Below are 22,751 nucleotides of genomic sequence, written 5' to 3'. Positions count from 1 at the left end.
GTGTTTGGAATGTTTGTTTTCCTCGGTTGGGGGGCTAAATGTCCTAACTTAGGGAATGTTCCCAGACCCATATCATGTGAGAACACAAAACTCAATGATTTAATTATATAATGATGATAACTTTCATACTGAATGCCTACTCTGTGTTAGGAGCTCTGCTACATTGTGTTGTGTGTGTATCAATTTAATCCTCACAAAAATCGTATAAAATTTTTGGTCATATTACTGTCTTTAATTCTATTCCTCTCAGTTTATTATGCTATAATTATATACAGACTCAGTGATGATGTTAAAAAAAATTCTAAAAAGGAAATCAATAGTGAGCATCAAAAACTATAAGCAATCACACTTTCCTTCAGAAATTTCTTCATGGCTTTGGACCATCGGTTTGAAGTTTCTCAACTAAGACTGCCACATCCTCTCTGGTGAGAGGGCAGACAGTAAGGAAACACTTTCCCTTGGAAGACCAGTCTTATTTCAACAACCTTTATTTCAGGTTCACTGTCATCCCATTTCTCACTGACGGTCCCCGAATTGTAACTGAAGGCTCTCACTCCTGTCATCTGGTTAGGTGGAACCCATCAGGCTTCTCCTGCTTGTGCAGCTGCTTCTGTCACCTGCTTTCATTTCCAGCACATGATTCCTGTTTACGTGGGTGCTGGGAAGTGGGAAAAGGGACCCCGCTGGACAAACTACTCTGCTGTTAAAGACCTTGGCTGAGACATGGGAGAGAACAACAAAATAGGATAAATGGTTCAGATACCATACGCCCTCGGGTGAGTAACTTTTCATCTACATGAGACTGCTGCTTACGGACTGCTGTGAGAATTATACAAGAAAAGGCATGAGACAGTGTGTGGTACAACAGCTGGTACACAGTAATGGAGGCAGCACAGTGCAGCAGATGAGAAATGGGCTCTGCATTTACTCAGCCCTGGCTCTGAGCCCTAGCTCCACCACTTACTTGCTGTGGGTCCTTGGGCAAGATCTTACTCTTTCTGTGCCTGAGCTTCCTAATCTGTAAAACGGGCAAACAATGCTGCTTACCTAGCTGGGTTACTGTGCAGACCACCCACAGAAAGTGCTTGGCCCAGTGCCATGGTCCACGGTAATGGCTCAATAAACGTTCACAGTACTGTTATTCTCCCTCCATAAATGTTTACTCTAATCTCCCTCTAGATCTGGGGTCCTCATTAGCAGTTAATTTGCAAAAATTTCCTGCACACTTATAAAGAGGAAGGTGGAAGGAAATGTTTAGTATAAGGAGTCTTTGAGGAGAGGGTAGACAAGGTGAATACTACTTACCAGAAGTCTATACCCACCATTATTTCTAAACCAGAACTATTTATTACTCTTATTAATTATACAAGCTTTAAAAAAATTAAAACAATGCTGTACAGTTAGTCAAGGAAACATACAGTATTAAACTTGGACTTAACCCATGGGAGACCCAAGTTTCTGCTAGTGATCAAATTTAGCATCTCTGATCAATGGAACAACCTAACTTTGTCTCCTGACATGATATGATGAATACTACATAACATTATCTATATAGTATTCTTGCCAAAAAAAAAAGTTTTATCTGAATCTAAGTATGATGGAAAAAAACCAGACAAATCCAAAATGCAGGACATTCTATATGACAACAAGCCTGGATTCTTCAAAAAAGACATGCCTCAAAAATCTTTTTTTTTTTTTTAAACACAGAGGTGGCTGTTATAGATTTTAAAAGATTAAGAGACTAAGAGATTGAAGAAGACAAGAGGCATAACAACCGAATACAATGCAAGAACCCTGATTAGATCCTGAACACTATAAAATTAATTTTGGAGACAACTGGGGGAAATGTGATATGACTGTCCATTAGCTATTATGGAATTATTAATGTTCTTAGATATGACAATGGTGTTGTTGGTTACATGAGAGAATGGCTTCATTCTTAGGAGATGCAGGCTGAAGTATTTTGGGATAAAATGTACTTACAAATAGTTTAGAAAACATACCCCTCCCGAGTTAAGGCAAATATGGCAAAAATCAATCATTTGTTAATCTAGGTTAAGGATACACACAGGCTCACTGCACCCACCCCCGCCCCAGCCCTTTGCTTAGATTTAAAAATTTCAAAATGAAAAGTTGAGGAGAGAATGTTTACAGACTGGAGAAACCACAGCCTGTCATGCTAATGTTGTCCTGTTAATTTCCTCAGCCTATATATGCTTCTTGTGGGCACATTCTGGCTGCACACTAGGGATAATGCTGGTAAATTCATTCTGTGAGCACAAGGGTTAAAGGAGAAATCACAGTAAGTTTTTTAGTAGACAATTCAGGAACTAGACAAGATGTTAAATAAAATGTCTTGGCCTCTACTGACGTGAACAAAGCAATAGTAAGCACCACCACTGTGAATTACTTGGTGACTTTGGGTCACAGCACTTGCTTATACTGTTTTGCATGTCTCATACTCTCTAATTTCTCCTTACTATGTTGCCGCTTGACCCACAAGCAATGTCCTTGAGCAATCTAAGGAAGAAGAGGTTATCCCCATTTTATAGACTAGACATCTTATCTGTATCCATGAGTATCTGGTCTCAAACAAATCAGGCACAAATGGTAACCTTACCACCAGCTGTCTAACCTAGAATATACCTGGGAATCAATGGCAACTAATCTGGGTCTCTAGTGCATCCACTTAATTATTTCAGGTTGAAGGTACAGTTCGTCAAACCACTGAACAGTTGCCTAGATGAGCAGTGGAACAAAAACCTAATGTAGGTGACCCAAGAGCTGGATTCCAGGCCTAGCTCTACCATCAACATTCTCTTTGAGCCCTGGTTTCTAATTCTGTAAGATTAGGCCGATAACCACCTTGGTCCTATTTACCTTATAATTACTATGGTAGTTAAATAGAATGATGTTTAGGGAAAAAAGCAATTTGAAAAACTGTAAAGAACCTAACGAATGCAACAAATTATTAGTATTTGAAACTATCATTTTTATGCTTTTCCATTTATTATTTTAGAATAACTTAATTAAAAAGTAAGCGTTATTTGTATATCTGGAATACTGACAATTTATTTTGCTGCAATCACTATTAATTTCTTTTTTTTTTTTTTGCGGTACACAGGCCTCTCACTGTTGCGGCCTCTCCTGTTGCGGAGCACAGGCTCCGGATGCGCAGGCGCAGCGGCCATGGCTCACGGGTCTAGCCGCTCCGCGGCATGTGGGATCTTCCCGGACTGGGGCACGAACCCGTGTCCCCTGCATCGGCAGGCGGACTCTCAACCACTGCGCCACCAGGGAAGCCCGTTTTCTCCATTCTTATATGGATTTATACCTTAAAAAAAAAAAAATCTCCTTATCATTTTTTTAGTGTTGTTTCAGGAGTGGGTGTGTTCAATCCATCATTTTTACCTATGAGATGTTCCTATGAGATCATTTTTGGTTTAGAGGACAAAACTGTCTCCTAACTTCCTGTGAATAACACAATCTTCAGTGAGTCACTCCATGTAAAGGCATATCCTAAACAATCAGCCTATCAAGATGCGTTTCTATGTGAAAAAGGCTTGCCTATCCCTTTATAAGAATTTACATTTGGTAGCTCTGGGTTCACCTGTGTGCCCCAACTGGTGGTGTCACTTACCACTATGAGAAAAATATTCAGGTTAAGATTATTGAAATAGTGACATATATGAAAAGTTAAGAGATGCAAGGTGTTCTTAAGGTGTTCTCTTACAAGGGAGAATAGAGATTCAAAATAGTCCAAATGAAATCAGAAATAATTCTCTAAGACCACACTTATTCTAGGGAGAAAAAAAGAAATAGCCCAACTTCTTGGGTTCCCACTCATAAATGGTTGAGTTGGACCAATGAACAATCTCACCTTATGTACTAGGGCATATATCATCATGGAATGAGCTACATATGCAGTCCTCTATCCCCAAAATACTTATTTTAAATATTTCTTTGCAGTTCCCAGACTTGACACTAACAGACTTCTACCTTGACGTTATTTTATGGTCTATCATGAGTGGATCAAGGCCGTAGGATTAGTTTAACCAGGAATCAGTATCAGAAGTCATATAGATATTTCTTAGTCAATGACAACTACCCAGAATCATCTCAACAAGTGAGTCTTACAAGTCCACCTAGGTAGAAAATCAGCACAGAGATATTCAGTTCACTATAAAAGCAGCTCAACCTCGCTGTAAGTTTCCATTCTAAAGGAACTTGGGTTTCAGAAGCAAGCCAACATTCTACCAGCTAAGCTGGGAGGGCCAGGAAAAGGCAATAAAGGCCGTAAGTACCTGCACTGATCCCCCATGGCGGTCTGCAGCCAAGTGAGACGTCAGGTATGAGGTATTGGTCTGCCGGCTGGGCTGGATTTCCCACTCTCCTCGGCGCTCTGACGATGCAGTCTGCTCAGGCATTAGGAAGCATGAGAGCAAGATACGGAAGGAAAGGTGAAGCAACAGCAAGCAATATCAAAATCAAGTACATTAGTGTCCCTAAGGGTTTTGTTTTTGTTTTGGATTTTGAACAACTGCTGCAAAGCACTGAGAAAAAGATAGCTTGGCTACATTCGTTTCAGCCTAATGAGCCAACACGTAATTGCCTCTAGCATACCATCCTTGCCTAGACACAGAAAAACAATGATCACCAAAAGAGGAGGTTAAAAAAAATAAAAACTATCAAAAGCTGGAATCACCTTTCAGCTTCCATATTAGTAAAATTTCAGTAGCCACTAAGCAGACCAAATTCAGAAAGTTAGGATTGTTGGACAAAGGAATAATCATACTTACAAGTCATTTCACTAACTATCTATCTAAATAGACAGTAGTCAATATAGAAAATTCCCAGCATTAGGAATCAAGGTAATAAGCCTTTTCCTTGAATAGGGATCCCACTACCCTCAACATAAACTTCCAGAGGACTTTCAACTAAGATAAAATGAGCAGTAGCTGGAATATGCTTTCTTATCTAAAAGGATGAACAAAGTATCTCTTCAAAAGCAGGTTCACAGGTCAAAAATATGCAAAGATGGGGGGAAATAAGGCTACAATGTTTTCCAGATTCCTCTAGCTAACAGCCTCTAGTCTGGAATTAGAAAAAGTTTAGATAAGACTACTACGAACTATTTTCTTCTATAAAGCAAAAGGCAGATCTTTTCCCAGCAAAAGGAGGGCTTGCAATTCAAAACCTCGTTGGGTTCTGCTTTCACCTTTGCTGTCATTCAGGCTCTCTTCATTCCTTCTTTACCTGTTTTTTAGATCTCACACTATTCTGATCTTGCTCCTATGTGATATTTGTTCTGAAGAATCTGTTTAGGTGCCTCTTCCCCTGTGCCAGATGGCTGAGGAGGTGTTAACATCATGATGCTCAGCTGTAACAGTCCTAAGGCTCTACAAAAATGAAAAATGAGGTGTTGGAGAGGCAGCAATGAGGGATTAGTAAGTCAAATTTTAACTGCTGCTGATATAAACAGCAGCAGGGGTTGGGACGTGATATTGCTGCTCTGCATGAAAACCAGTAAGGATGCTATAAATATTAGAAATGTTCACAGCTATAAATGTTGTATTCTATAAAAAAGAAAAGGAAGACCGAAGTAGTAGTAATTTGAGGCTCCACTTCACTCACCCCCTTCTGTAACTCATTGACAAGAGTTGTTTAAAGCTCATCTATAAATCATCAAAAAGGCTTTTCCCATTTAAAAAAAGCATTGTACACCAGCTACAACTTACTCATCTTTTTTAAGTAATGGAATATGAGGTGACATGGGTAACAGCACTATAAAAGATCCTGGCCATGTTTTCTGATATTCCTCAGGGAATGAGCATATTCTGTAAGAAGGCAACTGTATTAACTTGCTTGCTATATATACTCTTACAAAAGAGGAGTTTAGTTTTATACTGCTAGTCACATTTGAGAGAATCAAAGCTACTCAAAATATCTCCCCACCCCAATTCTGCCAAGAAGTTCAGAAGTTCAGTTCAGAAGTTCAAAAAATTTCATTTTTCCAAAATGAGACTGTGGTTTATAACATAACCATAACTATTTTATAAACCAATATCCATATCTCAGAGCACTTAATCTCATTTATTCTCACTACTGGAGATTTAAGAATATATCTGTTCTTCTAATATTATAAGTAATATCTATAACTAATATCTATTAGTGATAGCCTCTTCAGTTCTCTCTAGGACTTTATGAGTTTTTTGTAATATTTAAGTAGACTGTTTAAGCTCCTAAACTACTATATAGAATTGTCTGTTCTCAAAAAATTTAAATGCTTAAAAAATATCCAGACATTTATAAGTCATTTGCTGCCATTTTGAGTTCCATGATACATGTTCAGTGCAATTACTTCTCTCATGAACACTCTCTGTTTTGCATTTGTTTTTAGGGCAGATGAAACGTATATAAAACACTCATATGCTTTTAAGCTTAACAAAACCCTGGACAGCTGGATCAACTATTTTTTCTATTTTTACTGAAATACATCTCAGAAGTCTGATTTGATGGTACTGTCTGACTCCCTGGGCTGTGTATTTGTTTATATTAATTCTAGCTAAATAGGTAATTTGTTGGAAGAATTAACATTTTTGTCTAAATGAAAATAGCTAGACATTTTTTCAAAGGCCCAGAAGTCACACTCCATCTCCATCCTCAATGCAATGGTCTATTTATCTTTTGAGGGGAGAAAAACAATGCTAGCATTCCAGATTGCTTCATAAATGCTTGCACTGTGACAAGTGAAGAACACATGGCACCATTCTACTGCTCTCCAACGCCTTCTGTATCCACTGAAAGCAACAAAACCAAGGGACAGACCTGAACCTGGGGTTGTTGGTTTATTACTTTGGGAACTACTTTCACCATAATACTAAACTCTATGGCTATTCTTTTCTGGAACTTAAGGGCCTGGACTGGTATCTAGAGGTTGATGTAGTAGAAGTGTTCATCTGCCAGTTTTAGAAAGCCACTGAGTGCCTAGAAACTAAATGAAACCAAGGAATGTTCACAACTACAGAATTCTGCGAGTCTACCTGTTCCTGAAAGGTACTCTAGGCAATGCTGTATACACAGAGGTTATGATTAGGCATAATCAGCACAGGAGCCAGTTATACCAAGCAAACCAGCAGAGGAGATCGGCATGTAAACCCTTCATTCTTAAAAATCATTCATGCAACATGTCTATCTAAAAAGCAATCAGGAGCGTCCATGGGTAGAAGAGTCATTCAACAAAACCAATCTCTCTGCATTACTTGAAAGGCAAAGGTCCAAATGGAGTGTGTAAGTCCCCAAAGGCAGGAGCAGGAATCTCAAGTAGTGGGAATTCCTTGGGATAATGCTTTAAAATCTTCAGTTGTGATTGCATCACCTGCGTGGAAATGCTTAGTTTACTATCTAGTAGGTGAATGTGGAAATCAAAAGAGCAGCAACCTAGCAGAACATAAATCAAAGGCAAAGCTACAAAAAATAGTTAAGGGAAAACATAGAAGCCTAGTGTAAAAAGTCAAAACCACCACATGTGCCTAGGGCAGAGGAAGCAAGTCTCTCCCAGCAATCATTTGGCAGCGATTCACAGACAGACAGAGAACGACACTAACAGGAGGGCAAGAAAATACAGTCTGAAAACACCTCAGATAACCACTTCCATCTATGGCTTGAAAATTCTCTCAAATTTTTATTGGAGATAAAGCTACTTTTCTGAAGCAGAAGGCAGGCAAATATCTTCCTCCTGTTGTAACAAACAAATCACCAAATCCTACTCTTTATGTAAAGTTATTTTGAAAAATTAATTTTGATTACATCTATAAAATGGATTTTATCCATTTTACTACACGGCTCTTAAAATATTTTAAAAGTTGCCATCTATACAGAACATTTTGGCCTCTCATGTCAGTCTTCCAGGCCTCCTTATATAATTACAGTCTTCAACTGTAATTAACAAGAATAGAGACTGAATAGTACCAAAAGGTTAGTAATAAATACACTTGACTACATTCTGTCTTACCACACTTCCAAGATTAAACAAAAGTTTAATATAGTATATTAAGTACACTATATTATGTGTTAGACCTCAGGTATGAAATGAAAAAAAGTTGGTAAAGTTATTAAAGTGTATACTTTAACAAAATCAAAAACTTCTCCATCAAGCTCATGAAATGGAACCAATTTTCCTCTGCCAGACAGGGACTGTTACGTGCAATCTGTCAGGTGTACCAATAGTGAGTTCCTGTTTTCTACAAACTTGGTCAAATATCAGCGATATTTGAAAATCACTGATAAGAACCTGGAAGGATTATTTCCAAGCCCAATACTATATAGGCCCACAGAGACAGCAGCATCAATTCTGTGAAGCTCTGAAAAAAAATCACAGGAACCATCCTAGAGGTTTGAAATTCTCTACTCAAATCTTGCCCTATTCTTACTCAAAATGGCATAAGACACCTCCCCTATGGAATGATGATTTATCTAGGTAAGATTACTTTGGAATCACCTCCTACAAGGAGGTGCCTCAGAATACAGGGTATATGCTGATATACAAAATACTGAACAATGCATACAGACAGAGGAAGAAAACTTTTAATATGGAATAGAGAATTAGGAGCAGAGGTGAGCAGCAAAGACTAGGTTACAGAGTGGGAGAAGCTAAGAAAAGGACTGCACTTCAGTTTTGCACTTGCTTGTTACAATATCCCCCTTGGAATTAAGGTCCCAGAAATGAGGAGGGACAGCTCATTCTGCACTGAGCTCTGTGCTGGAGCGGGGCAGGGTGAGTGTGCAATCTCCACACCTGAGCTCCTGCTAGACAGCAGGCAGCAAGTCAGGAAATCACACACGGGTCAGAAGTAGGCAAGTGATCGCTGAGCAAACTCATCTGCTCCTTAAACTAGCAAACTCTGAACCTCGCTGAAAACAAAGAAGTACTCTGTAAAAGGAAGGGAATGGAAAATTCATCAGCTTTCCTTTTTTTTTTTTTTTTTTAAGGCTACTGGACTTAAATCTAATCCCTTGGAGTCTAGACACAAACAGAATAAATATTAACTACTCTTTTATTGGGGCATATCTTCTTCAGAACTCAGTATGACATTCTTTCCCTTAAACATATGCTGGTCCTATAAAAATGAATAAGTAATATTTGAGGATTCAATATTATCAGGGGTAGGATACCATGTCTGGTAGAATTTAATAATTCTCGATGGTCAATATGACTCTTTCCAACCTAAAAACAGATCTGTTCTCCCTAACCTTTTAGGCCAAGTACCCCTTCTTCAAATGCCCACAGAAAATCTACCAAATAAAAGGGGTCTATGGGAGAAAAGAGAAACTAACAAAACTGCTGAACCACAGTAGTATATATTTGTGTAGCATCTACCTGAGTAAGGATTGTCACAAGCTAGAGGTTGTGAAAGGAAGTGTGTTGCTGCATGCACATGCTAATCAATGCAATATGCTATATATATATATATATATATATATATATATATATATATATAAATTTATATATATTTTGTTGCATGTCGTACAAACACACTGCATAAAACCTTCAACAGTACTGCACTTTAATATGAGCTATCTGGATAGTGGCAGGACTTACTTCCTGATCGAATTTGATCAGCGAATGCAAGGGAAGCTTTGCCGGGTAGAAATAGGAAGAACTAGTAAAGTTTTCATCGTCTTCCTGATGAATGGTAATGCAGAATTCTTTAAGAGGAACTTGAGTCATGGCAAGATTGACCATCTTTGGAACTGGGAAAGGACAAATACCAAGGGTAAAATGACAGAAAAGACTAACCCGTTGGGATCCTTTTGAGTGGATCTAGCTTTTAGGAACATTTATTCTACCCAAACTCATGACTGAATTACAGTTCTCTAGCTGGGTAAATTAATGTTCAAAGAAATTGATCTTAAGCACCTGGTATTAAAATACTAGACAGATTCAATATAGGTGAGTTTAAATGCAGTTCTCTGGCCACCATGTTTGGGCTCTCGTACTGTACCTAGGAACCAAATGATACTCAATTCAATTCAGTATGCTGGTCAGTCAACCAGCAAAGCAAATTTTCCCTGAAAAATCCCATGGTGACGGAGGAGAACTAATACAATCTCCTGAACTTGCTTTGCAGCAAGAGCCTGCTGTGTTTTTTCAAACCCTTCCCCTTGAGCAGACAATCCAGCCCTACTCTGGCTGCCAAACAAGGCAGGATGGCTCTTTGTGGAAATAGAAAAACAAGTAGGAAGAAAAGTTTAAAATTTACTTTTCTTGGAAGGTTAAATAAAAATCTATATATATTTTTTAAAGGGGGGGTGGATAGAGGGAAACATCTTGAAATTACAGTATTAGTTTATTCCTTATTAATTAATTAATTTTTTTGGGCTGTGTTGGGTCTTCGTTTCTGTGCGAGGGCTTTCTCTAGTTGTGGCAAGCGGGGGCCAGTCTTCATCGAGGTGCGCGGGCCTCTCACTAGCACAGGCTCCAGACGCGCAGGCTCAGTAGTTGTGGCTCACGGGCCTAGTTGCTCTGCGGCATGTGGGATCGTCCCAGACCAGGGCTCGAACCGGTGTCCCCTGCATTGGCAGGCAGACTCTCAACCATTGCGCCACCAGGGAAGCCCAAAAATCTATATTTTAAACAAATATATGATTTCATCTAAACTCCTCATTTGACAGATTCATTCATTCATCATTCAAACAATTATTTACTGAGTACCTACTATTCCAGACATTCTTTCAGGGGTTAGGGATACAGCAGTGAACAAAACAACAAAAATCTCTGCCCTTACAAGGCTTACATTTGTGGAAGCTGAGGCCCCCAAAAGCGGAAGTGTCCTGCAGCCTAAGGCTTGGGATAAGCTAAAACCAAGTTCTGAGCTCCTCATCCTTCTCCTCTATCACACAATTGATGGGCAGACTAATTCAGAATAAGTAGGTTCTTCAAGCATTATCATCAATGTCATCTCCAAAGAGCTCTCAGGTTTTGAGAGTCATCCTCTGCCTGCCAGCCATCTTCAGCTGAAGCGCACAGCAACAGCTTTGACCCATCCTTCTCCCTCAACCCTGCCATACATGTGAGCTCCCAATTCTGATAGATTATATCCCTGTATCATTTTTCAATTTTATTTCATTCTCACCACTACAGTCCATATGCACCCCCTTTACCTCTCAAGGGAACTCACTGTCTTATTGGTCTCCATGCTGGCTGCCAGGGTATTACCACCTTCTATGCTGAAAGATTTCTAAAGCAAAGTTTTGATCTTATCACCCCTCTGTTCAAATACCTTTAGTACCTATTCCCTACTGAAATTAAGCACTAACTCTCCAGTAGCCCAGCATTTCAGGAGCTTTATCGAACGGCTCCAACCTATTTTCCTAGCCTTGTCTCCTTTATTCACAGAATATATTTTAGCAAAATGGAACTAGATAATTTGCTGTTGCTCATATTTCCTTTTTGCTTGGAATGCCTCTTTCATTTCCACCCAATTCTTCCAAGAGCATTTCAAATGCAGCTTCTTTCATGAAATTCTTTGTCATGCTCAGATTAGATGAAAAGTCTCCTTCCAGTCCCTAAAGATTGTGATTTGGGATGCTTATCTGTTCTGCCTTGTTTTATAAGTTATCTGGCCACCTGGCTTATCTGCTTGTCAGTTCTTTGAGGACAAGGACTCCCTACTTATCTTGGTATCTCCAGGACATACTTTCACATAGCAAGTCCTTAGCTAGATTTACCGAGTCAAAATTGCTGAAGAAAGGTTAGCTGTCCCTAAAGTTAATACCTTTCAATCTCTCTCAAGGAGAGATTTTAGTTTCTTCTTTGGCTGATTTCAAAACTTGCAAAGAATTAATCTTAAAAAAAAAAAAAAAGCATAAGGAAAAAACCCTGAAGATGGAACCAAAGCAATGAGACCACAGACTAAGACAGTGTAAAGGCTGAAAAGACACTAGAAATCCATTTACCCACAGTGCACAGTGCAGAAAGAATTCTACCCAGTTAGAATTCAGAATCCTGATGGAAAGGAGGTATAAAATTTGCACTGATGTGGGGAATTTCAATCCCTTAGCAGCCATGGGATACTAAAAACCCTAAAAGAAAAAAAAAAAATCAAACACGCTTTCAAGACTCAAGTCTTTAAAAAGAAGCTTACTGCCTTGTAGATGAGATTTCCTAATTACATACCCGGGTTTAATGACTTTTCACTTGAAAGTACACTGAAATTCACTGTACTTTTACTCAGATACTAGGTATGACCTCATTTTCCACCCTGGAAATCTAGGTCTTCAACCATCTCTTTTCCCCATACCTTTAAAATTCAATCAAAACAGCAACATTGATTATGAATTCACTGAAGCAGAAAAGACAAGGGAAACTAAAGGAAACACATATTTTAGTTTTCAAATATTCTAAAAGTATTTGAATATTTATTCAAATAAATATTGAATTATTTGAATAAGTATTCAATATTTATGATGGGCAGGTATTATGATTTCACTGACTACTTAAATTATTTTTTTATTTCTTTCATACCTTTACTATTTAAATGTATATTTCATTATAAGGTAACATAACTCCATTATAGAATAGTTTGTAGGGGCTGCCCTGGTGGCGCAGTGGTTGAGAGTCCGCCTGCCGATGCAGGGGACACGGGTTCGTGCCCCGGTCCGGGAAGATGCCACATGCCGCGGTGCGGCTGGGCCCGTGAGCCATGGCCGCTGAGCCTGCGCGTCTGGAGCCTGTGCTCCGCAACAGGAGAGGCCACAACAGTGAGAGGCCACAACAGTGAGAGGCCCGCGTACCGCAAAAAAATAAAAAAAAAGAATAGTTTGGAAAAATATTACCCACAATACTACAACTTCCAACACTACTTCTGTTAATATTTTGGCATTATCTCCTCCCATTGACTTTCTCATTTTCCCTTCCCCTTCAGGAAAATCATGAGGTATTTCTAATTTTGTATTGTGATTTCTTTACTATACAACCATAAACATTTTCAGGTTGCTACAAGTTTTCCTAAATATTATTTTAAGTGGCTAGATAATATTCCACTGAATAAATGCATTACAATTCATTTTATTATAAGCCAGTTTATTTGATAAAAGATTTGAGCGGATCCATAACCATTCCCTTATAATTAGATAGGTGGATCATTTCTAAAACTTTGCTAGAAATAGCACTGTGACAGTTTAATGCACATAAGTAAAACTGTATCTTGGATTGTTTTATTGTGATTGTTTTATTATGATTCCAAGAAGTAAAATTATTCTATCAGAGAGGATTGTAACTTTATCAAATTACTTTCTAGAGAATTTGTAACAATTTGCAAAGTCAAGAGCAATGCATGAGAATGTCATTTGAACTGTGCACTCTACACTTTTCAAAAGGCGGGTAGGGAAGAACGACTGCAGAAGTCAACAGTACTCTGCTGTCAAATCACAAGTCAGTCAAAATAGAATCATTAGCCAAGTACTCTGATTAAAGTATGTAACTCTGGACCCAATTAGGGGTCATAGTTTGCTAAACCCCATCTTTTTGCCTACCTACTCTCTCTTTTATCTACTCTCTAATACATAGATTTCCTTCCTTCACACATCTTTTTCTTACCCAACATGCCACACATACATGCCAAAAGTATGTACTCACTGGTGAGTCTATCTATATTTGTGTACATACTTTACTGTATGTATGTGTGTGTGTGATACCTAAGTATACTACTTTTTTGTTTGTTTTTGTTTTAGAGGGGGCATCTGGATTCTATATTCTATTTTTAACCTATGTACTTTCACATGTACATCTGTGAGATAAGTTTTTTTACATTTTATTGTAAAAATGTCTGTGAATATAAAACAGTGAGGTCAGGGATGAGGGGGGAACAATCTAATTTGATATGACTATGTGTGTGTGTGTTATCTGTTTATTATTCTTTGCTTCTTTATCTGCTGAGGTACTCATTTTCCTCTTAGCAATATATAAGGTAATGAGGATTAAAACTGTCATATTTACTTCCCAATCAGTTACCCCTTTCTTTAAACGTTGTCAAATTTGTTGATTTTTTTTTTTTTTTGGCAGGGGAAGGGGTGGTGTTTGCCTCCTCTGTCTTTAGGCTGAGAGAAGCCTCTCATCCAAACCACTAGCTTCCCAAACCATGATCACTGAAGGATGGACAACATGGCCTTCTCTGGAATGGCCTAAAGCAAAGCTGAATCTTCACTACAGGTACAGATCCTGGCCAGCTATAAAGTTAACCTGGATATAGGGACAGAGGTGGGGTGGAGATGCCAGTTCATGCCTATGTCAGCTGGAAGTCCAAATTACCCACCCTTCTTAATCAGCAAGGGAAAACCAGCATGGGTGAGAGCTCTACTCTGGACTGCAGATGAGACCCAAAGTGGGCTACCCTGTCCATCCAGTGTGTTTTTGGGCCTGTGGCAGACTGTCCCTTTCAGCCAACAGATTTTGACAGGCCCAGCTTCTCTAGAGTGGATGCTTCATGTAAGACACCTGGCCACATCTCAGTGCTATTACACAACCCTGAGGGATGCTGGAATGCCACACCACAACAGTGAGTAACGCTAAGCCCTTTGTCTTTAATTTCAGTATATACGCTTAAGTGGAGAAGCTGAAGAATTTGGATTTTAATATTAGCCAGGAAGAAGGGGGATTTCTGAAACAATGAAGGTCCAACACATACCTGATTTCGTAGAGGCTGTTGTGATGGCCGATCCCTGTGTGTGTGGCTTTCTCGAGTTATTGCAGATGCACCAGAATCTACATGAACTGACCCTACTGGAGTAGGCTGAAAAAATATATATCAAAAAGTCAAATGGGGAAAACAGGTCCAACTTAATGCCTCCGCAAAGGACAGCATCATTCTAATTCTAACAGAACAGTAGTAATTATTATTACTGTTATTATTACACCAAGGCCAGTTTCAAGTCTTCTTGCCTTTTCAGTTTGCTTATCTGCAAAAGGGAGACAATTTGGTCCTCAATAGTTCATTGGAGAGTAGCTTGCCTTCGAAAAGAAAAATAACATCCTACAGTGATGACTGTTAGTATGCTCTAGGACCCTGTGAACCCAAGGCCAGAAGAAAAAATTCAGAAGTTTCCTCTGGTGCTGGGCTCCACCCGACGGAAATCAAGTACCTTAATAGCTTATGTAGCACCAGCTCCTGGATCATTCAAAGAAAACTTCTTAAAAACTGACTTAAATTCTGATATCTTAGGACACAGTGGTCATAATCTTAAAAACACAGTTAGTAACTCCTTTATTACTCTAGTGAGAGTGACCCCTGGCATCACCCTGAAAAGACTGGCAAATGGAACGTCTGCAGTCAAAGGAATGTGTTTTTTTTTCCCCCCATAGATTTAAGCAGAAAGTCTGGCAAGGGTGGTGAGACAGTGCTGGTCTGAGGTGAGGAGGTTAAAAAGAAGATACTTACAATAGGCCTCCCGACCCAATCATAGGCGTAGTCAAAGGTGTAGCCTTTCCTTTCAAAGAGGTCTGTGAAGAGCGTCCGTAAATACTCATAGTCAGGTTTTTCAAAGAAGTCTAATCGCCTGACATATCGCAGGTAGGTTGCCATCTCCTCTGTTAGGAAAGAGGTTAAAGGCCATGCTCATTAGCTGAATGCTTCTCATGGGGAGAAGCTTTGGGCCAGGCAAGGAATATCTGTACAGACTATTTGACACTGATGTTTTCTTTATGGACCAAATCAAAGTGATAAAACCTATCTTGATTTAAATAACAATAAAAGGAAATGTAAATTTTCTGGAGAGTATCTAGAAATACTAAGATATGGTCTCCACCTCCTTCAAAGCTTCAGTCACACTGGCTGGAGTGTCCTTTCAGCATCCTACCTGGAAAGTTTTCACAGAGAGCTTCAATGGGAGTATTCCTTTTGGTGTCACCAATTTTTTGATATCTTTCTTTTAATGTATCAGCCTGTAGAGAAGAAAGAGAGAAAGTTAGTTGGAAAGAGGTGTTAAGTATGGGAGGTCCAATATGTTTCGGGACATAATGACTGTTTCACTCAAACTGGCAGGATTTGTTAGATAGTCTCAATTTTTTTCTAATACTAACAAACAAGAAATGTAGTAGAGATGATATATTTAGATATGTACAAAACATCTGTTCTGGAAAGTTTTACTTGCAAATACATTTAGTAGTCTCAGATAAACACCACCAAATGTAATGAGATGAGAGGCTAAGTTAAGAAAATAAATTCAAAATTATAACAGCTTAGTAATGACCCATGGCCACTAGGGTTCAAAAGTTATTCAACCTTCTCATCCTTAGATCAGCTCTAGATAAGATTAAAAACACTGCTAATCCAAATGGGGGCAAACAGACAGATGGCTCCACAACATATTTATTGTGAAGTTGAATAGAAAAAGAACAAGATGTAAGAAAACTGCCTTTCTAAGAACCTGCTGTATAAAAAATAAATTAATTAAATTAAATTAAAACAAAAACAAAAGCAAAAAACAACTGCCTTTCCACAATGTGCTTCCAGAGGGAAAAATGTTAACTATGATACAGGCATGGCTAACAGACAGGTTTGCTATATGTCAGTGGCTCAAAGTAGCCAAGTTTGGTTTGCTCAAGACTGTAGACAGACGGCTCCTGGAGCTTGGACCAATAATGTGGTCTCAAGGGATTCTCATGAGGCTCTGCCTAGCCTGCTGCACCAGGCTTTAAGCAATTATGTTTTGAAGTATACTGGAGGAGTTTTAAATCTACAACTACCACTAAAATGATTCATGGATCATGAGAAAGTTTCAAGCAATTAATAATATACAAATGCATTATTTGGCTGTATAATGAGCAAACAGAATGTGAAACTCTATTTGACAGCTGTCAATATCAATGAGAAGGTATATGTGACTAGGAGAAGACCATGGAGGAGATGTTAGGAGAGGAATTTAACGGGAAAGAAATAAAATCTTCCCAAAGGGAAGGGATAAAAGCCTCACTTTTCAGGACAATGTCCAAGAAAGCACAGCAAAACGAATCATTCTGCCCTTCGGGAGGGAAGGGGTATAGTAGTACCCAAAGCTACCAATTAAGTTTCCTTCCATACTAACATGTTGAAATAAATCACAACTCAAAAATGTCTTGCATTTAACTATCTAATGGGACGTAGAATGGGTTACAAGCTCACCATTTCCTAGTCTAACCGCCAGAGGCACAGAGTAACCATTACAATGGTTGTAACTATAATTAATAGTTAACTTCGACACAAATGCACTGTATTGACACCTACCTAAGGAAGGCTATTTAAACTACACATTTTACAAGGAACAGCTATTTTATGCAAAGGCATTTATTCAATTAAACACTTGAACAGCAATGTTTAACCTGGATTTTCGTTTTAGTTCAGGTGGGTCCTTAGCCTATATAGGAAGAACAAGTATTTCCCAGTTCCCCTTAGGGGCACACCTAGTCCTGCTGGCCTTGCTGGTAAAATGTGTAGTAGCTGCTATCATCAATTTGTTCCAGAAATTCCCCAACACCCTGGGAACAATATGCCTGCTACATAATGTTAGTGAAGGAGGCATACTGACACAGAGAGAAAAGCAGCACTGCCAAGGCTGGGAGGGAATGAGGTAAGAGATTATGGAAAACTCTAAAATAAGGAAGAAGGATCAGAAGGGGAAGAAGACAAACGTGGGCAAAAGAGAGCTTCCAAAGCCCAGGTGAGCATTTACATTATAGACTAACGTCGTTCCTGCCTGTCATCCCCGTAGCCAATCTTCCCCTTTGTGCTTCCTACAGACATCAAGTCAGCAACTCCTTCATTATCAACTGAGTATTTAAACAAAGCCCTCCACTGAGCACTTCCAAGGATACCTTGAGTCCTTGCCAGGGTAGGCTGCCTCGAAGGAAATACATGAACATATGGCCTAAGGCTTCCAAATCATCCCGCCGGCTTTGCTCTAAAAAGGAAGACAGATGACACATTATGTTTGCAGTTATTAAAGCAGAAAGGGGTTCAAAACCAAGTAATCCCTTCAGAAACCCGTCTGCTCTGGAAAGGCTCTGCTTACTAATTCTTTGTATATCTAAATCAGGGATAGTATTTTAGATCAAAACCAAAAACAACGTGTACGTCCTTTGCCTAGATCTGCTACTGGCAAGTAAATATCAAGTGAAAAGAGCAAATCCTAAACTAAAACCAAGTCCAAATCACCAAATGGTGAGTAACCACCCCTCCTCACGCTATGCCGTCACCTTCCTGAAAGTGAGATAATTTAAACAAAATGTTATTCCTAGTACATGGGCTACAATTACTCTTTGGTTACCAACACGAAAAGTGAGCAGCAGATTGAGTAGCTGAGGCTGCTAAGAGAGTCCATTCTGGCTAGGCCCGCAAAGACACAAGCTGCAGAATGCCTAGCATACATGCCTAGTGCTTTTTATTCATCATAAAAATGAACACTTAAAATTTAGTTTAATGTAAGCAAACATCAGGGCACAATCCTCAGCTCCACCCCATTTGTACCATGTCCCATAGCCACCTAAAGAAAAATTTAAAGTTTATTACTAAGGTGCCCTTTGTGGGCACATAAAACAGTATCCCTGCATTCAGAGAGCTTATCATGTAAAACAAGTTGCTGGATTTTTCTTTCTTTTCTTTAAATCGGGAAGATAAGGATGGTAAAGAACTGCAGAATAGTTAATAAAAAATTGTAACTACATCTCAGAAAACATCTTATACATTCTTTGACTGTCAGACAATAGAAGTAGTACATTCTTCCATTTTTAATTGCCAATTACAATTTATCTCAGACATTTCATGTGTTTATTTTTCAGAATCGAGTTCAAAAGAAATGACAGATGCAAGAATAAGGGGCTATCTTAAACTTGATTTTGTCTTCTTTGTGCAGAAAGTAAAACCTAACAGAGTCAGGGAGGCAGGGAAAGCTACTCAGGTAACCCAAAATACAGAAGCACAACACATTTAACTGCCGCCTCCAATTACAGGAAATTTGCATGAAAAAGAGTGCATAGTACTCTACAGGGCAGATGAAGAAAGAAAAGGCAACTTTCTAAATTGTACTTTGAAGGAGGTTTTTGGAAATGAGGTCACTAATGGGAAGGGGCGGCACCCTGACAAGAGACATAAATAACATAAAGTTGAGCTGATACAGAGCAACTGAAATAATCTTAAAAAGAATGAAGCAAAACAGCAAGGCCATCAGAAGCTTTTGACTACAAGGCTTGCCTGAAGTTTGCAATAAATTTCATATGTAATTGAAAACAAAAAGAGATTTTGTTAACAGAACTTAAAGAAACAGATTTTGTCAACAGACAAAAACAGATTTTGTTAACAGAACCTAAAGATACACCAAAAAAGAAAGAACAAGCAGGGTGAGTTGAGGCCTCCCACAAAACAGGGCAGATAGAGAAACCACACTCTGCAGGTTCTCACACTATATCACACCTACTCATCGCCTCTCCATTTTTATATCCACTTCCTGTAAGGAGGCCCCTTGGTAATAAATAATTCAGGGGACAAATGGTTGTACTTTAGACAGTTGAGCACTAGAGGGCGAAACTCTCCACATTTTCAATGACTGATCGGCCCTACAGAAATAAGCCCAGCTTCTCTTCACAGCAAAGCCGTTATAAAATGAGATTTAAAAAAAAATCAAAAACTATAATAAACACATTTAAACTCACTGGAATAAGTAATAAAGTAACTTTTCAAATACTTAAAACCACGAAGAAAAGCTGTGGAATATGGGATAACAGGAAAAATAATGGTTCCTGAGTCAGGTTATCTAGGTCTTGGCCTGTCCTTTCTATTAATTTATTAATCCACACAAAATTAAGCATGGCCAAGTCACCTTTTGGGCTTCGATTTCCTCATCTGAAAAACAAGTGGTTGATTTAGATACTCTGAAAAGTCATTTTCCATTTCTAAAATTCTAAAATAATCTACAATAATTTAAATCATAAAGGCCTTTCAAAAAAAATGAGAGTGAAGATCAGAGCCATGCTTTATTTCCACATTTCTTTGAACATTCCACATTCATTCAATTCAGGATTTCAATTCAGTATTTCCCTTGTTTTTTTTCATGCAGGATATTTCATTTTCAAAGAAAAAAGGTTTCAATACCAGTGAGACCAGGAGGACACAAAATTCTTCCATACCATAAAGGCTTGCTTTTCAACCAATCAGAAAGATGTGCTTGGTTTACTTGCATCACATCCCTGATTTTAGGTCAAATATATTTTGTTGAAGGAAAGGGGCCAGGTGACCCAGTGTCCTCACCCTAACTTCAAACATTAAGGAATACAAAATGGGCAGACTTAATCAGTGGGAAGGTGGCTAATCTAATGTAGTAAATATCAGGTTTAGGGGGCTGCTTCCCTTGTTTTCTGCCCTCACAAAATTAATAGGCAATTCTTTCCAGGTCATTTGAAGATACACTTCCCTTTTTCTTCATTACAACATAAAGGATGCAACACATTTGAAAACCAATAGGATTAGGGTTCCTACAGAAACCTCTCTGGGTTTGAGACCATGGCCAGAGTTTAAAGGGCATGTGACAACCACCTGTATGTATTCTCTGTAATAGGGACATTATAGACAAATACGGTGACAGGTTGGATCTGACCTGAAAAAAACTCTGGAACTCAGGAAGTCCACGCGTGGAGATACACTCAAAAGTTCCAGCAGAAATGGCTACATCAAGAGATAAAGGAACCTGAGTCTGATGACAGTAGATGCTTAAAACATATTTTGTTGAATAAATGATAACTAACATCATAGAGTCTTTACTATCATCAAGCACTAAACAGTTTATATGCATTATCTCACAGAGCCCTATGGTATAAAGTACTATTACCATACATCTTTCAGGGTGGGTGAGATAACTGATGCTGGTGAAGGAAGGTTACTGGACCACATAGGTTTAAGGGAAAAAGCCAGAATTTACATCCCTTTTTCTTAACTGTTACACTGTACCTTATACAAACAACATGGATATGCATCTTTTGTCTGTTCTTGCCTTTCCTGACAAGACTAATAAAATCAGAACACAAATGCTGAGTCCAGGAGGCAGGAATTAGAACAACTTCTAGACTCTGTCAGTTAACCCAAACAATCATGACTTTACTATGTACCACACACTCTATCTCCTTGTAAAAAGGAAGGAAGAAGGGAATTCTGAGCCCTATGCAAGAGACCCATGTTACATATATTATCACCCATTCAACCTGCAAAACATCCCTGTGAAATGTTACTCTATTTTTACAGGTAAGTTTCAGGGAGATTAAGTAACTTGTCCAAAGTGACACCAGTAATAAGTGCCAGAGAACCTTCCAGCCTAATTTTAAACTATTACGTTAAGTGAGAATATCCATGTGGTTACCGAAAAAATCCTGACAGCATTCATTTCAACTCGGGTTGTATCATACCACTTTATAATGTCATTTTTACTCTTCACTAACACTAGAATCCTCATCTGAGCAGTTTACTTTATGAGGCAACTTTATAGCTATTTACATTAGCTTTAATGTACTATTATTGTGTAAACTGTTTGTTAGTATTTAAATACCTTACATAATTAGCTACGTCTAGGAGTCTAATATTCTGTTTATATGTCTACTCTCTAGGGTGGTGATTTTCGAACATATCTTTTCAATCACCTTAGAAGCTTTTCTTCAAATATAATCTTCCAATGAAAGCCCAATATATAAAACAGATAAAAAGGGAAGCTTTCCTGGAGAAGCTGGCAAGGGCCCAGGGCCCTACCGACTGGGCCTTCTCACTGTTCCTTAGGCTTCCCTCGCAAATACTCTCCCCTGGACTAGTCCCTCTAACAAGTGAGACTACAGCTTTTAGCAATATTTGTGCAAATTGTCTATCCTGAGTAAAATTCAAGACTCATGGAAAGGCAAATATATTTTCACTGAGTAAGACATAGGCTTTTCCCTGAAAAATGAGTCATGAAACTATGCACGGAGAACAGAAGGCTAGTCCATGTTTTAGTGAAGCACTCTTCCTCAAAGCAGATATCAGCCTGATGTCCTTTTCAGGTTATAATATGGGGCCATTTGTATGTAAATATCAAACTCATCACTAAACTTACTAAAATGTTATCATCTTAATAATTCAAGTACCACACTCTGAGAAACTAAGCATTTGGAAACAAAGAATGAAAAATCCTTAAGTTGTCAACAGGATACTTAGGAAAGTCACTAACTTACCATCTTAATTTCTCAAGTACAAAAATCACTTACCCTGTGAAGCAATAAGAATCACAAGTTGTAATGCACAATGGGTACAAAAGTGTTTTGGGAATAAAAAGGTGTTTTAACAACCTGCTGCTTTCATGGAGCTGAAAAGAAACACACCTTTGCCAAGATGCGTGTTGATAGACATGTATCTTGCAGTTCCAGTTAAGCTTTTGTGCTCCCTATAAGGTATATGTTTTTTGGTTTCGGGGTCAATGTATTCCTTGGCCAGTCCAAAGTCTATAATGTGTATAACATGCTCTTTCTTATTGCCTTGTCGGCCAATCAGGAAGTTCTCTGGCTTGACATCTCGGTAAATGAGATTCTTTGAGTGCACGTATTCCATTCGGGAAAGCTGAAAGAGAGAAAAACAATGATAGAAATACTACTCTAAAGAAGTTTACTGTAAAAATATATCAGAGCATTTTCTTTTATCAGCCCAAAGCTTTGAAATTAAAATAAAACTCATTTCTTCACCACCCAGAGCCACTTTACTCTTGTAAACCAG

The 22,751-nt window shown here is 38.6% G+C and overlaps 1 protein-coding gene across 11 annotated transcripts in view; it reads right to left on the bottom strand.

Annotated features, from left to right (window-relative positions):
* CSNK1G1 (casein kinase 1 gamma 1) overlaps positions 1 to 22,751 on the bottom strand; it is a 153,410-nt gene that overhangs the window by 14,054 nt on the left and 116,605 nt on the right. For 8 of the 11 annotated variants that reach the window (XR_016392077.1, XM_022579749.3, XM_089907126.1 and 5 more), the window contains 6 exons: positions 22,364 to 22,598; positions 17,849 to 17,934; positions 15,856 to 15,940; positions 15,438 to 15,586; positions 14,688 to 14,792; positions 4,305 to 4,415 (listed from right to left, as the gene is read on the bottom strand). Coding sequence is in view for 10 of the 11 variants with exons in the window: in XM_022579749.3 (XP_022435457.1) it covers positions 4,305 to 4,415; positions 14,688 to 14,792; positions 15,438 to 15,586; positions 15,856 to 15,940; positions 17,849 to 17,934; positions 22,364 to 22,598 (771 nt within the window). In the remaining variant the exon portion in view is untranslated. The other 3 variants (XM_089907128.1, XM_089907130.1, XM_089907127.1) reach the window with 3 other exon arrangements.

Source organism: Delphinapterus leucas, chromosome 2, assembly GCF_059928025.1.
Source record: "Delphinapterus leucas isolate spDelLeu-1000000601 "Yukka" chromosome 2, BTC_Dleu_Yukka2, whole genome shotgun sequence".
NCBI classification, from domain to species: domain Eukaryota; kingdom Metazoa; phylum Chordata; class Mammalia; order Artiodactyla; family Monodontidae; genus Delphinapterus; species Delphinapterus leucas.
This window is presented reverse-complemented; position numbering and strand designations above follow the sequence as displayed.